This window comes from Melitaea cinxia, chromosome 4 (assembly GCF_905220565.1).
Source record: "Melitaea cinxia chromosome 4, ilMelCinx1.1, whole genome shotgun sequence".
Taxonomy (NCBI): Eukaryota; Metazoa; Arthropoda; class Insecta; order Lepidoptera; family Nymphalidae; genus Melitaea; species Melitaea cinxia.
In genome coordinates this window covers 15,137,441-15,152,144 of record NC_059397.1, presented here as the reverse complement: position 1 = coordinate 15,152,144, position 14,704 = coordinate 15,137,441, and the positions used below count along the sequence as shown (strand labels likewise).

Sequence of the window (14,704 nt, the reverse complement as noted above, 5' to 3'; positions counted from 1 at the left end):
ACGTCTGCCGGGTTGGCTGGTGTATTATAATTTTAGACATGACGTCACTACGACTTACGACTTATACAATACTAGCTGTTCTCCACGGTTTTCCCGCGTTAATCTTAATAAATCGACTATCAAATATAAAAATGATTTCTCAATTTGAACTAGAAGTTTCTTAGATGAACGCATTTAAACAAAGAAACAAACTTGTCAGCTTTATAATATTAGTATAGATAAGTCATTATGAAAGTATCTACGTAAGTGTCGGTTTACGTGTGTTTATTTGTGTGTGTATGTTGTTGTGTTGTCTAATTGTAAGAGTATTTTATAATCTACATCCATTCAGATTGTAACATCCCACTGCTGGACTTCACATAACCACAAGAAAGAAATCACCTTTTTTTTCAATTTTCTGTATTTCAATCTAAAAAAATCACGGTCCCTATCGGATAACATCAAAGTTGCTAGTAAAGTCGCGAGGAACAACTAGCTCATTAATAAGTACTTATCATCAGATATAATAGAAACAGTCGTATTCATTGTTAGGTAATTCCCTTTGCTATTTCCGTTTATTTATTAATTCTTATATGATAATCTAAATCTAAATAACATTATTTTTCTTTCGAAAAAAGCATCGATAAGATAATCAATAAACAAGGTAAGGTACAGCTAGAAATTTCTTACTCAAAATATGGAGCAACCCGACTGGGGAAGTACCTCGACCTCACAGCTAAATAATACTGCTTTCAAGCAGTATGGTGTTCCTGTTGGTGAGTAAGGTGACCAGAGCTCTTGGCGGGAATTGGGGATAGGGTCGGCAACGCTCTTACGATACTCTCCTGGTGTTGCAGGCCTCTATAAGCTACGGTAATCGCTTACCATCAGGTGAGCCGTACGTTTGTTTGCCGACATATTGTATAATATAAAGTGTATTTTACACCAATCTTTTTTTTTTTTACTGTGTTTTAGTTTTATTTTATAGTTATCGATTACTAAAATAAATAAATCACTGTTAATGCACCAAGTTTATAGATAAATACAAATTACGTCGATGTTCTAATGCATGCTATGCTCATCTGTAATAATTGATTTCATACGCTTGTTGCCGACCTAATTGTAGAAAAATAAAAATAAAATGTAATAAATAATATAAATGAAAAATACAGTCGAATATATAATTCTTCCTTTTTGAAGTCAAAAATATTTTAACGTATATCTTATGTATATATTATATGCCGTGTGGTGTCGGCCGAGTAGAATAGCAACACCCCCTTTCTTCCTGTGGGGGTCGTAAAAGGCGACCGAGTGATAAACCTGGCTCAAAATCATCAGGGTCCTGGAGAAGGAAAACTTCATTTGAAACCCGCAATGGGGTCTCCGTCAAACATTCGTGACATAGCTCTTAAATGCGAAAGACTCCTGCAGCCGAACTGGCTCCACACGTATCGACTCGTCGTTCCTGTGGACCTAGCCAGTGAGGTCGAGAGGGTGGCGCAGAGCTTAGGCAACTCTGCGTTTTCCTGAACAGTGGTCTAGGCGACACAGTGTCTGTCTGACACTGTCTAAATCGTCTACAATAGACGGACTAAGGCCAATGATAATGATGATGATCTTATGTATAGCAAGGCCTACACACATTACAGTATATTCTCATTGAAAGAAGTGACTAACATGAATAAAGTCACGGGTGCAGTAAGATATCTAGCATATTTATATTCTATTAAAATTCCGTGTAGCTTTTAGCATTATCCAAAATAAAAAAAATACACACAAATATATATGATAAGATTACTGAAATATCATAGAATGGTATAAAAAGTTTCCAGAATACAATGATTAATTAAAAGGTACAAACAAGGTTTTTAAAAACTTCCCCCAATATCATTTACATTATTGATAATAATCGTTCGTAAACAAAAGATTATTCAATTCAAAATGTATTTTTAAAACGCATAAGGTAATCTCCAATATCTATTAACAAAATAATTATGCCTTTATACTGTTTATAGAATAATGAAACATAATAACGATCTTTATCTAATAGAAATTGGAGTTATTTATAAAAACCAGCTGATCTATTTATTTATACCAGCTGAGTATTTTAACTAACATTGTGACACGAGAATTTTATATATAAGACTGAAAACTTTCAAACAACAACTCAACGAGCCCGTTGGCGCAGTTTGTAGTGGTTCTGTTTTCTGTTCCGGGGGTTGTGATTCCCACCTTAGTCTGGGTGTAATATTTGTATTTATTTATATAGTTACTATTTCTATGTATGTGTATATATTAAAAAATATATTTTGCTAAATTAGCCGGCTGTCACAAGCATACAAGCATTAAGTTACTTACCATAGGAACAGACGACCGTGTGTCTATGTTGTAAGATACAAGAAAAATTATCCTTAGGTTTTTGATGACAAATAAACGAACAAAATTTAATAATAGTTTGAAATTCAATCTCTAATGGGGTTCGACATTATGTATGAAAGTGCATTTTTTATTTAAAGTTGCATAAACCTTTATTTTTGGACTGCTTTTAATGTTATATATACCCATCTTTATTATCAGACCCAATTGGGTACTGAATAATAAATAAGTTCCAGTCTTAATCACAATTTTCCATCTAAAAGTATGTCTGTCATAATGTCGTCATTAATGTGTAACATAATTTAAATTAAAATAATTATTATATTGTGTTCAATACAAATGAGATAAAAATACTTATAGCACAATCTTATCTAGCCACGAGCTTCGTATAAATACGCGACAAATTATTCTAATAACACAGTCGAAAAATAAGCGTAATCAAAGCAACATGTCTATCAAATCCCTGCCTATTCTGCTCGCTCTGCTGGCAGTTCTTCTAGTGGCACAGAATGTGTCATGTGAAGAAGAAAATAGTCCATCTGGTAATTGTTTTGTGTTGATTTATACTTTTCTCTACTATTCACAATAACTTTAAAGATTTATTTAACTGTGCTAAACATGATCATGACCGTTAGTATTTTCACATTTTTCAGATACTCAATTTGTAGTAAGCCCCGACACAGACCCAGCAGAGATCAGCGCAAGCAGAAATTCCGTTGATTTCCCCACCGGAAGAGCACGCTGCAATAATCAAGCGTGTAATACTACCTGTAGAAGACGCGGCTTCAGATATGGCAGATGTTCGGGTACAAGGTGCTTGTGCTGGATTTAACTGCTGAGACTCAGACTTGTTTTTCTTTATAATCTTCATGTTAAAATTGTAAAAAGTTTATGGCATATTATGTGAATTAGATATACATATATATTATCAAACAAACGTAAATAAATAAAGGTTTTTTATTGGAAATCTTTTGTTTCATTCGTGTACGTTAGCTGTGTGGCTAATATATTCGGAAATAGTAATTATGGTGATTGTAAATGAAGTAGCAGATGTTCAGTGCGTGTAATAATTTAATTTTTCATGAAGTTACTCACACGTGCAATTTTTATTTCCCTTAATAAATGAACACTTACATTAAAGACTAATTCTTTTTTTGTATACGCTAAACAAGAAATTAAATTTATTTCTCGTTTAAATTATTAGACACTAACTAAAATTATGGTACGCTAACTAAAATTAAAAGACCAAAAAAATTCATCACTTCAGCCTATGACAGTCCACTGCTGGACATAGGTCTCCCCAAATAATTACCACATTGAAATAATTATTTTAACTATCATAACGTGATTCGTTTGTAAGTTTATAACTAGCATTACGAACGGCTTCGTGCGCAATTACAATCTCTTTCAGCTTGTGCGTTCTTTTAGTATGATACCTATGACATACGTTCAAGAGTTATGTTCGTTCAGAGTTTCAAATTAAGAAAACCCGATTCCGAAGATTATGATGTCAGTACTGCTGTTTTTAACAACGAGATAAAAATCTTTTGAAATATACAGGATAAAAAATACCTTCATCATCTCTCGCAAAAGAATCGTGTCGAATTAGTGGATAAAAAGTAACCAGTGTCCTGCCGCGTAATATGGACTTAAGAGCCATTTCACAAAAATCGGTAACAATCCGCGAAATTGTAATATTAAGACGTCGTTAATCTCAGTGTTGGATGCAATAATGTAATTTATATTCTTGAAATATAATAAAGCAACCTTTGTTGTAGTCCATAGTCGGATCAGAATTTTGATTTATATTATGTGTATAAAATTATTAACCTTTTCATCAGCCTCCTCTCTAGGTAAACGGTCGCAATGTATACTTTGAAGTCCTACTTTTCAATAACCTCTACGTTCAAATCATTTTAAAAAAATATCATAATATGTGGAATATACTTTTGTTGCACACTATCATAGATTTTTATTCCATTTGTATCTCTATTAAACGATAAAAAAAATTAAAGTTACGAATATTTTCCAAATAAGTACAATTTTAAAAGCGATATTTCTCTTAGAAAACTAAGAAATTTTAACGAACTATCTTCATCAAAGTAAACTTACATCATTAAGGAATACAAAAAAAAAATAATTAAAAGATGTAATTATTTTGAATACATTTTATATTAAATAATAAAAAGATAGTATATATTACCACGCATCAAGCCCGGTAAATCAGTCGAGCGCTAGCGCTCTTAGAGGTAAGGTCCAAGCCAAATTCTGCGCAGCCGTCTCTTTCGCTCACACGCGCCAAGCGCCTGTTGTTATAGCGGATAAAACGCATTTGATACTTTCATAATAAAATATAAATAAAATAAACGTATTACAAAAATGACTGTAAAATAATATTATGATAATTTCTGTAAACAAATGTATAATTTAATTTTCTTTTCTCACACTATCAATACAAATAGGCATTTCAATCTGTTTGTCTTGTTATTTGTTAATTAATATGTTTGTCGGTGTCGATGTCATAAAATGCTATTTTATTCATATCGTAAATATTAGATTCATTCGTAATCTGAAAAAACTAAATCAATTTAAAAAAAATTGTTTCATAAAATTGATATTTTAAATTTATTGACTGTTGTTATATAACATACTTGAAATTTTTAACAAATTAATTATGTAAAAAACATTTTATACCATAGTTATTAATTTTTATTATACATTAGAAAATTATCAAGATGGTCTTTTGGTTGTCACACTATACTTACTAGCACAAAGATCGCGCGGCTCGTACGATTCGCGCGATGCGACCAAATTTACCTAAACTTGCAGAGCGTAAAATTGTGAAATGGCTCTTAAGCACATATCGTTGAAATCCATTCGGTTGTTTCGGTGCGACGCACGGAATACGAGCAGACAAATAAACATAGAAGAGTCGGTTTTGATGTCAATATCGATTAAAGAATTTCGTTTTTCATATAAAAGTGCAAATCCAGTCCGAAAAAGAGAAAGTATTTACTACAAAAAAGCTGCAAATAACTGTTTTTAATGTTTTAGTTTTTGATATTAATCACCATTAACGGTATTAGTGGTACATATCATAAAGTTTTCCTCACAGTTTTTCAAATATCTAGGTAACTAGTAAAAACTAGAACTTAAAATAATTTAAAAACTTAATCCCATTCGTTTAATAATATTTTCCGTTTTTTTTTTTTTTTTTTTAAGTTGTGGGTAAAAGTATTACAATGGTAGGGGAGCACTACCGGGGATTTCGGGAGTTACTCGAACGCGTCAAAATAACATAATGGGAGAAGCCTTGCACCTTGTAAAATACTTCGCCATACGATTTGAGCCCTTTATATAGTGTTAAACGTCTAGGACAGTCAAAATCAAAATCATAATCAAAAACAACTTTATTCAAATAATTAAAAATTTTAAAAGTAATTATCATTTAAGGCTACCACCGATTCGGAATGTAGATTCTGCAGATAAGAATCGGCAAGAAACTCCGCAGTTACTCTTTTAAAAATAATATATAAACTATGTTTTAGTACAAAATTAGTAATATCTTGCATTAAATACAGCATCACTAATTCCACACATCTTTATCAACTATGTAATCCTGAACCGAATAATAATACGCTTTATCTATTTAATATTTTTTTATACTTTCGATCAGATTATCCAAAATAATTGATTATTAGAAAACCTCAAGCGCATTTATTATGCGCTTCATTTTGATGTTCTAGTCGTACTGATTTACAATTATTTTTTTTATATTACTAGTTCGGCAAACAAGCGTACGGCTCACCTGATGGTAAGAAATTACCGTAGCTTATAGACACCTGCAACACCAGAAGCATCGCAAGCGCGTTGCCGACCCAATCCCTAATCCCCCCAGAAGGTTTTTTTTTTGACAATCTGACAATCGTCAAAAAAAATCTGACAATTATGTGAAAGAATTTCTTTAACATGATAGTTTGAAATCAATCACGAATTACGAATCAAGAACGAAGTGAATTCTATAAAAATTTTGCTTGTTGTTCACATGATATTATTGTTGTAACAGAACTTGGCTTAACAACAATGTGTTTAACCAAGAGTTTTTTTTTTTAATAGTAGTTATCTTGTTTGTTGACAAAATGGGTCGAGCTCTGCTAGTAAATATTTTTTTACTCGCAAACGAAAAAAACTAACTTCAATTACATAGACGAGTAGTAAAAAGTGAGTAGTCATCACTCTTGATCAAATTTTAATAGAACTACTTGTAGTTCCACTTTGTTTGACAAGTATCAGCTTTCGATTAAAACAAGAATAATCAAAATCGATATACCCAGTCAAAAGTTCTATACAAAAATACAATCGCATTGAGAACACCTCCTTTTTTGGAAGTCGGTTAAAAACTAAAGGTGGAAATAACTTAATAGCTGTGTTAAATTAGTATCATTTCAAAATGTTTAAACATTTTTAAAGTGACTGCAAGGATTTATGGATCAAATTCCTGTCCAAACGTAATTAAAACTATAAGCACATGTTGAAGATATTATCTCTGATGCATGTAATAATATACTTATAAATGTGTGTGTATATAGTTTACTTTGAAAAGAGAAAAAAAAAAGAAAACAATAATTTTTCAATTCGAACCAATGATTCCTAAAATTACAAACTAACAAACAAACTTTTCAGCTTTATAATATAAAAAATCTATATGCTTCTTTATATTTTTTTATTGTATTGTACCTAAAAGAAAGGTAAAAATCAAGAAAGATTGACCAAAAATCGTCTCCACAAGTACAAATATAATACAATATATAGAAGAAGTTATTAGAAATTACTGTAACACTTACGAATATATTACCAACATCGCTGACGTATATGAATAAAAAAAAGATTTCCAACAAAATTTGTTTGTTTATTTACGTTTATTTATTACATATGTATATAACTTTTTACAACTTCAAAATGTAGATTATAAAGAAAGACACGTCTGTGTTCATACCATTAAATCTGGCACAAGCATCTTGTACGTGAAAAGTTACACCCTCCAGATCTATAGCCGCGCCTTCTACAAGAAGTATAACATGCTTGCCTATTGCAGCGTGCTCTTCCGGTGGGGAAGTCCACTAAATCACTGCTTGCGCTGATCTTTGCTGACTCAATGTCGGGGTTTTCTACAAATCGAGTATCTGAAAATTGTGAAAATTAAATAATAAACGCTTCATACTAAACGGCCTTCAGTAGGATTTTCTCCTATTCCACAAACGCCCAGACTACGACAAACATCTATAACCAATCCAATGTATGTTGTGGGTGGGAATCGAACCCGAGACCGCCAACGCAACTGCTCCAACGTGTCGTCAAAATACTTAAGGGTCACATTCACATATGTTAGAACGGTTAAATAAATCTTTAAAATTATTATGAATCGTGCAACAATATATAACTCAACACAAAACGCTTACCAGGTGGACTTTTTTCTTCTTCACATGAAACATTCTCTGCCACTAGAAGAACTGCCAGTAGAGCGAAAAGAATGGGGAAGGTTTTGATTGCCATGTCGCTTTGATTACTAATGTTTTTCATCTGCGTTATTATATTGTGTCGCGTACTTATATGAAGCTTGTGGAAAAATATGATTTAGTAAAATTATTAATTTAATACTGTAATCTGGACTGCGATTAGGTGTATGATATCGCGATAAATAATATTTTTCATTGTTGGCTACTTAAATAAGATACTAAAATAAAGTTTATCATCCCTGAATTTAACGTAACTTATAGTTAGAACTTAATTGTATTTGCCGAAATAATATCATAGCAAGTGCACTAGCAAGTGAGACTGAAATACTTATTTATCCTCAGTCTCACTGACTTCATACTAATAATATTGAAAATACTTTTGCATACGACTCTATTGCTAGGATCAAAAATCATGCACAACACTATAGCTAAATTCAATTGTCCTCCTGTGTCTAGAACAAAGAAAAATATTTATTTATGTTTTTCCTGTGTTCAAAATTATACTGAATATATAGAATCCCCCGTTTAATTTTAACCAAAAATTGAACGATCATCGTAATTGCTTCCTAAATGTGGACCAAATTTCTCAGAAAATAAGCTATTATTTCCTAATAGGTGCTCAGAAGAAATATACATTTATATTTATAAATAGAATAAATAAATATATATTATTATTATATTACTAAATTATAGAATGATATGTCTGCTAGAATTGGTTCCCTAATACCAATCAATAGTATTTATTGGTAATATTACTGCTTTTATCTATTTTTACCATTTACTATTTTTGATAGATCTATATCAATAAAACCGACTTCAATCACATCGACCAGTATCATTGTGGATTGACGAAAAAAATAGTAAGTAAATAGGCATAGATGAGAGATAAATCAAAAAATATTGGTCAGATCTCAATCTAGATGGAAACACATAACAAGCACCACCTTTTGATGATGATTATTATTATTACACAAGCTTGTCTTTTTTAACAGACTTCAAAAAGTGGGGAGATTCTTAATTCGACTGTATTATTTTATGTGTCTTAGTAAAATCCACCCAGTTAAAAGTTTTGAGGTTACAAACATAAAAAAATACAATCCAATTTAACACATCCTTCCTTTTTTGAAGTCTGTTAAAATATAATTCAATCATACGCTAAGAACAAATTGAACGTACTTCCCATTTGTTATTAACAATTTGTAACTCTTAGTTCAATACGCTACTGCAAATACGAGTATATGTATGGTATATACTTTTATGGTGTATATTTGATGATATATATTATGTCGACGCTTTGGCGTAGTGGTCATAGCACTGGCTGTTGCGCTGGCGGTCGCAGGTTCGATTCCCGCTCACGACAGACATTTGTATCGGCCATATAGATATATGTCGTAGTCTGGGCGTTGTGCTTGTGTATTGTGTGTGTTTCCGGACCCCCGACACAGGAGAAAATCCTTTATTAATTTATTTAAATAAATAAATAAATATCTACACAATACACACACGGTCGTCTGTTCCTAAAGTAAGCAACTTAATGCTTGTGTTATAAAATAACAGTCAACTGGTATATAGCTACATTTTTTTTCGATAAACATACTTATAAATAATACATATATAAATATATACATAAATATTTATATTATACCCAGACTCGGGGTGGGAATCGAACCCACAACCCTCGGAACAGAAAGCAGGGTCACTACAAACTGCGCCAATGGGCCAATTTATTTATTTATAAACTAACCCTTCTGGTCAGACGTAGATTGTTTTTCGTGTATAAATCAATTTAATTTTAAATACAAAGATTGAGAGTATACTTGTACAATAATGTTTTAAAACATGTGTTAACACTGCAGTCACGGTAACTTGCTGATGTGCTAGAGTCGTGGGCTCGATCACTGCGAGACAAATACTTCAATAAGTCATACTGGGAGTCACCTGTAGTGTTATTATTATTACTCCAAAAATTGTAATCAGATCGCGATGAAATGTGACCACACGATAAACATCGGCTTTCGATTAAATTAAAAGTCATAAAATCGGTACACCCAGTAAAAAGTTATACGGATTTTCGAGAGTTTCCCTCGATTTCTCTGGGATCCCTTCATCAGATCCTGGATTCCTTATCATGGTACCACCTATATCTCCTTTCCAATAAAAAAAAAGAATTATCAAAATCTTTTCATAAACGACGAAGTTATCACCGAACATACATTAAATATATATACACGGTCGAATTGAGTATCCTTCTTCTTTTTTGAAGTCGGTTAAAAAAGACTTCATCTAAACCGGTAGCGAATCATTTTAGCTCTCTCTTCTACTATTTACTAAAAATACCGAGCTGAGCTCGGTCACCCAGGTAGGTACTTATTTCATAATACTTCATTACAGCCTATACAGTCCACTGCTGAACATAGGCCTCCACCAGTTTACGCCAAAAATAACGTGAACTCATGTGTTTTGCCCATAGTCACCACGCTGGGCAGGCGGGTTGGTGACCGCAGTACTGGCTTTGTCGCACCGAAGACGCTGCTGCCCGTTTTCGGCCTGTGTATTTCAAAGCCAGCAGTGGGATGGTTATCCCGCCATCGGTCGGCTTCTTAAGTTCCAAGGTGGTAGTGGAACCTTGTTATCCCTTAGTCGCCTCTTACGACACCCACGGGAAGAGAGGGGGGGATACATTATATCGTATTATTATTATCTGTAAAAATATGTTCATATTCTTCTTTATTATATACAATTTAAAATTATAACACAGTCAATAAAATTTAAGTATAAATATATACGGAGCTATTACAAGATCACATAATTTGTCTATCTGTCCGCTTGTCGTAATCCTAATATTCGTAAGATACCATTTCGCTTGAAGATTGATACAAATTAATGTAAATTTTCTTCTCATACCTCATACTCAACCTACGACAATTAACATGGGTCACTTCTGACAATAATACTGGATTTTTTTTTAATATAACGTGTTTTGTATTAAATAAAGGGATTTATTTTTGTATAGTATGAAATTTTTTAACAGCTCAATTTTATTTATAAATTTTTTCTTTCTTAAAGAGCAAATCAAATTACTGAATGATGTAGACAATAAAATTAGTCAAAGCAACAAAAGGACATACTTTACACATAATACACTATATGAAACTTTAATAAATAAAAATGATATATACTAGTAAAAGAGTGCATATATAAAAATAATTAAATTTATTTATACACTGATATTTTAATATTATGTGACAAATTCGTTAGAGTTTAAAAATATAACTACAATTACAGTTTTTAATGTTATGAAACAAAGTCGCTTTAATTTTAAAATATTACTTACACACTGAAACAAAAGTAATTTTTCAATAAAGTTTAAGAGTTTGAGCAAACACAAACTCTGTTTCTGTTACAGCGACCGTATCTGAAGTTGAGTGATCGACACACGCGCTGACATGTGGCGGAGTTGCAGACACGGTTCCTGGTCGGGGAGTCTAGAAGAGCTTGCGCGGGACTAATCACTACTGGCTCTGTGTCCGGGTTCTCGATGAAAAGAAGATCTAAAATGGGAAATTAAAATTTGTTATAAAAATCGTAATAATATTTTTTTTTTTATGTTACTAGGTCGGCAAACAAGCGCAAGGCTCACCTGATGGTAGCGATTACCGTAGCTTATAGACACCTGCAACACCAAAAGCATCGCAAGCGCGTTGCCGACCCAATCCCCAATCCCCTCAGGAGCTCTGGTCACCTTACTCACCAACAGGAACACAATACTGCTTGAAAACATTATTATTTTGCTGTGATCTTCTGTAAGGTCGAGGTACTACCTCAGTCAGGCTTCTCCATATTTTGAGCAGGAAATTCCTGTTGGGCCCTACCTCAGTAAAAATAATATATATAAAAGTAATAATAATATATATAAAAGTCGTTTAAACCAAGCATTAATCATAATTTTTTTTATAATTCTAAAATATATATATTTTTTATAAGTAGAATCGAATTTACTACTTACCAGATTGGTCACCAGATAAATCACCGTATTGCTCATTTTCTTCTACACATGAGATTGTCTGGACCATCAGCAGAGCTGCCAGCAGGGCGAAGAGAAAATAAATGGTTTTGATAGCCATGATGCTTTGTGTGCGAATGTTTTCGAACTGCAATATTTGAACATCTGATCAAGTATTTATACGAAGCTTGTAGCACGATAAGCTTATTCCATTTAATGAAACAATCGATTGCATGTTTTAATTGAGGCCGTGATAGTAGAAAATCATGATAACAGCATAATGGAAACTTCCCCGCATAACTAGGACATGACTAATAGTAAAATCCTAGCCATATCACGCGTTGGCGCAACGATCTCAAAACTGGTTTGTAGTCGTTGCGCTGGCGGTTGCGGGCTCGAACCCCGCACATGACAAACATTTGTATTGGCCATACAGATGTTTGCCATGGTCTAGGTGTTGTTTGAGCAGTCCTTGTGGGTCTCCCCACCGAGCCTCAGAGAGCAGGTTAATCCGTCGGTCCAAGTTATCATGTACACCTGATAAAGATCGCTACTCATAGTAGGAAATATATTCACCAACGCACATTGGAGCATTGTGGATTAAGCTCTGACCCTTCTCCTACATGGGGAAATAGGCCTGTGCCCAGCAGTTGGATATTATAGGTTAAAGCATAATAGTCTTTTCATTCGCCAACCGAAATTGGAACAGCATGGTGAATTAAGCTCTGATCCTTCTCCTGGGGAATAGGGAAAGAAGCCTATATCCAGCAGTGTGATATTACAGGCTGAAGCGTATGCTTTTTTCCATTTATATAAATGTGTACACTATAGTAGTGTACAGTTTTAATTTCATAAACTTACACAATAATTGTTATGTATTTATACAATTTCTCATTTTAGCTTTAGAAATATCGATACATTATTAGTAATATTATTAAAATGTTTACTAATTCAATAAAATAAACATAAAAAATAAATAAAAAATGTATAAAATAATCTAATATATAAAATTCTCGTGTCGCTGTGTTTGTAGTTAAAACTCTTCCGAAACGGCTTGACCAATTATCATGAAATTTTGTGTGCTTATCAGGTAGGTATGAGAATCGAACAACATCTATTTTTCATACCCTTAAGTTATAAGGGGGAGGTATTAAAGGGGTTTACTAATATATAGAGCAAAACAACGTTTGCGAGGTCAGCTAGTAAATGTATACAAATCCAATCTGCATATTAACGATATTTCGAAAAGGGCTGGAGGGATTACTCTATTCTCGAAAACTGTAGCCAATAAAAAAAACTATTTTTTTATGCTAAACGGTTTTATTACAATAAAAATAATGTAGTTAGATTATGTACTAAAAGCTAAAAAATAATTTGTTGAGTCCTAGCTACCAGATCGCACTTTTCATCAATCTAGGGTATTGATCAGACAAATATAAAATCGTTGGGGACGTGAAATTTCTATCATAATGTTCTGAATACGCTAAGCCCTAGAAATAGTACGAGAGAATTACTGCGCAGACGATAGGAATCCACTCGAACTTTTTACAGAACTCAGAGACGTGGTTATACTTGCGAAGGCCAAATATTTAACAAATAAACTTAATATAAAAACGTATATAGAGGTTTTGGAAACGCTCAAGTATATTGAGTTGATCCTTCCTTAAGTCTAGACAGCAATTGTCGGCGTAATCGAGGATAAGACAAAGAAAAGTTTCTTTATTGATCCTTATCCCGTGTGTATTGCAACTATCACTCATGACCCAATAATTATTCGGGGAAGTTCGCACTATTATCAATAATGAATCTACGATAAAAACTGCAATTCAACGGAAAAAAATACATCTACTCTAAAGTTTTTAGAAATAGTATAAGATTAAATCATTAAGACGTCAAACTTTCTTTCTAATTATTATATATCATTACGTCATTAAAAACAAGGATATTTTATTACATCTACTTCATGAATTGTCATAATTGATTAAAAAACAGGCAAAACAAGACGTAGGTGCAAAAGTGCCAGTTACACTTGTTGCTTATTAATTTTATGTAATAAATCAAGATGATATGATAGAATAATAAAGCAAAATTGATCTTGAAAGTACACAAAAGTAAACAAAATAAAAATACCTGACTCTTCGATTTTTTTAAATCAGGTTTCTCTGGTGGTCGGATTGTAGTTTGAAAATTTATAAGTAATATAGGATTGAACTTATCATTATTTTAAGTAAGTAAATAATAATATTACTAAATATATGTAACCATTCTAAAAACGTTAAAAATTATTTATTTTTATTTAAAGGTAAATATATCACGAAAAAATATGGTGGCATATAGCTATGGATGTGGATTTGTGCGCGCAGTCCAAGTTGTGGAACAAGAAGTCACAAAAGACACATTTCTAATCTGCGGGAGTCCGATTGTTTTTGCCAAGTGCACAATACAGATTGTCAGACAAAAAAAATAATGTAGATAAATGGGATTCCGTGTTGCGGGAAGACGATCTACATCGTTGAAAACTTCAATGACAATGTAGAAACAGTAGCAACAACTACAGTCGAAGCCGAAAAAAAACTAAAGACCTAAAAGATATTTGTGTTCGCAAACGAAAAAAGCCGACTTCAATTACATCAACAAGTAATAAATACAACGTAAGTAGACGAAAAAAAATTACCAAACGCACTAGTCGTCACTACGATTTTCGAGGGTTCCCCTCGATTTCTCTGGGATTCCAACATTAGATCCTGGTTTCCTTATCATGGTACTCTTGGGATATCCAACATTTATTCGAACAAAAAAAGGATTATCAAAATCAGTTCATAAACGACAA

At 32.7% G+C, this 14,704-nt stretch overlaps 1 protein-coding gene across 1 annotated transcript; it reads right to left on the bottom strand.

Moving 5' to 3' along the window:
- Window positions 1-11,165: 11,165 nt before the first annotated feature.
- Window positions 11,166-12,020, bottom strand: LOC123669952 (defensin-A4-like). The gene is made up of 2 exons (XM_045603461.1): window positions 11,878-12,020; window positions 11,166-11,422 (listed from the first exon to the last, which is right to left on the bottom strand). The coding sequence occupies exons 1-2, from the start codon at window positions 11,993-11,995 to the stop codon at window positions 11,238-11,240; spliced, it is 303 nt and encodes a 100-aa protein (XP_045459417.1). The 5' UTR covers window positions 11,996-12,020; the 3' UTR covers window positions 11,166-11,237.
- Between the last annotated feature and the right edge of the window lie 2,684 nt (window positions 12,021-14,704).

Excerpts from the sequence above, each read along its gene's own strand:
- LOC123669952 (XM_045603461.1), bottom strand. The coding sequence starts at position 11,995 with ATGGCTATCAAAACCATTTATTTTCTCTTCGCCCTGCTGGCAGCTCTG. Across the intron at positions 11,423-11,877 it reads TTTATCTGGTGACCAATCTG|ATCTTCTTTTCATCGAGAAC; the intron begins GTAAGTAGTAAA and ends TTCCCATTTTAG.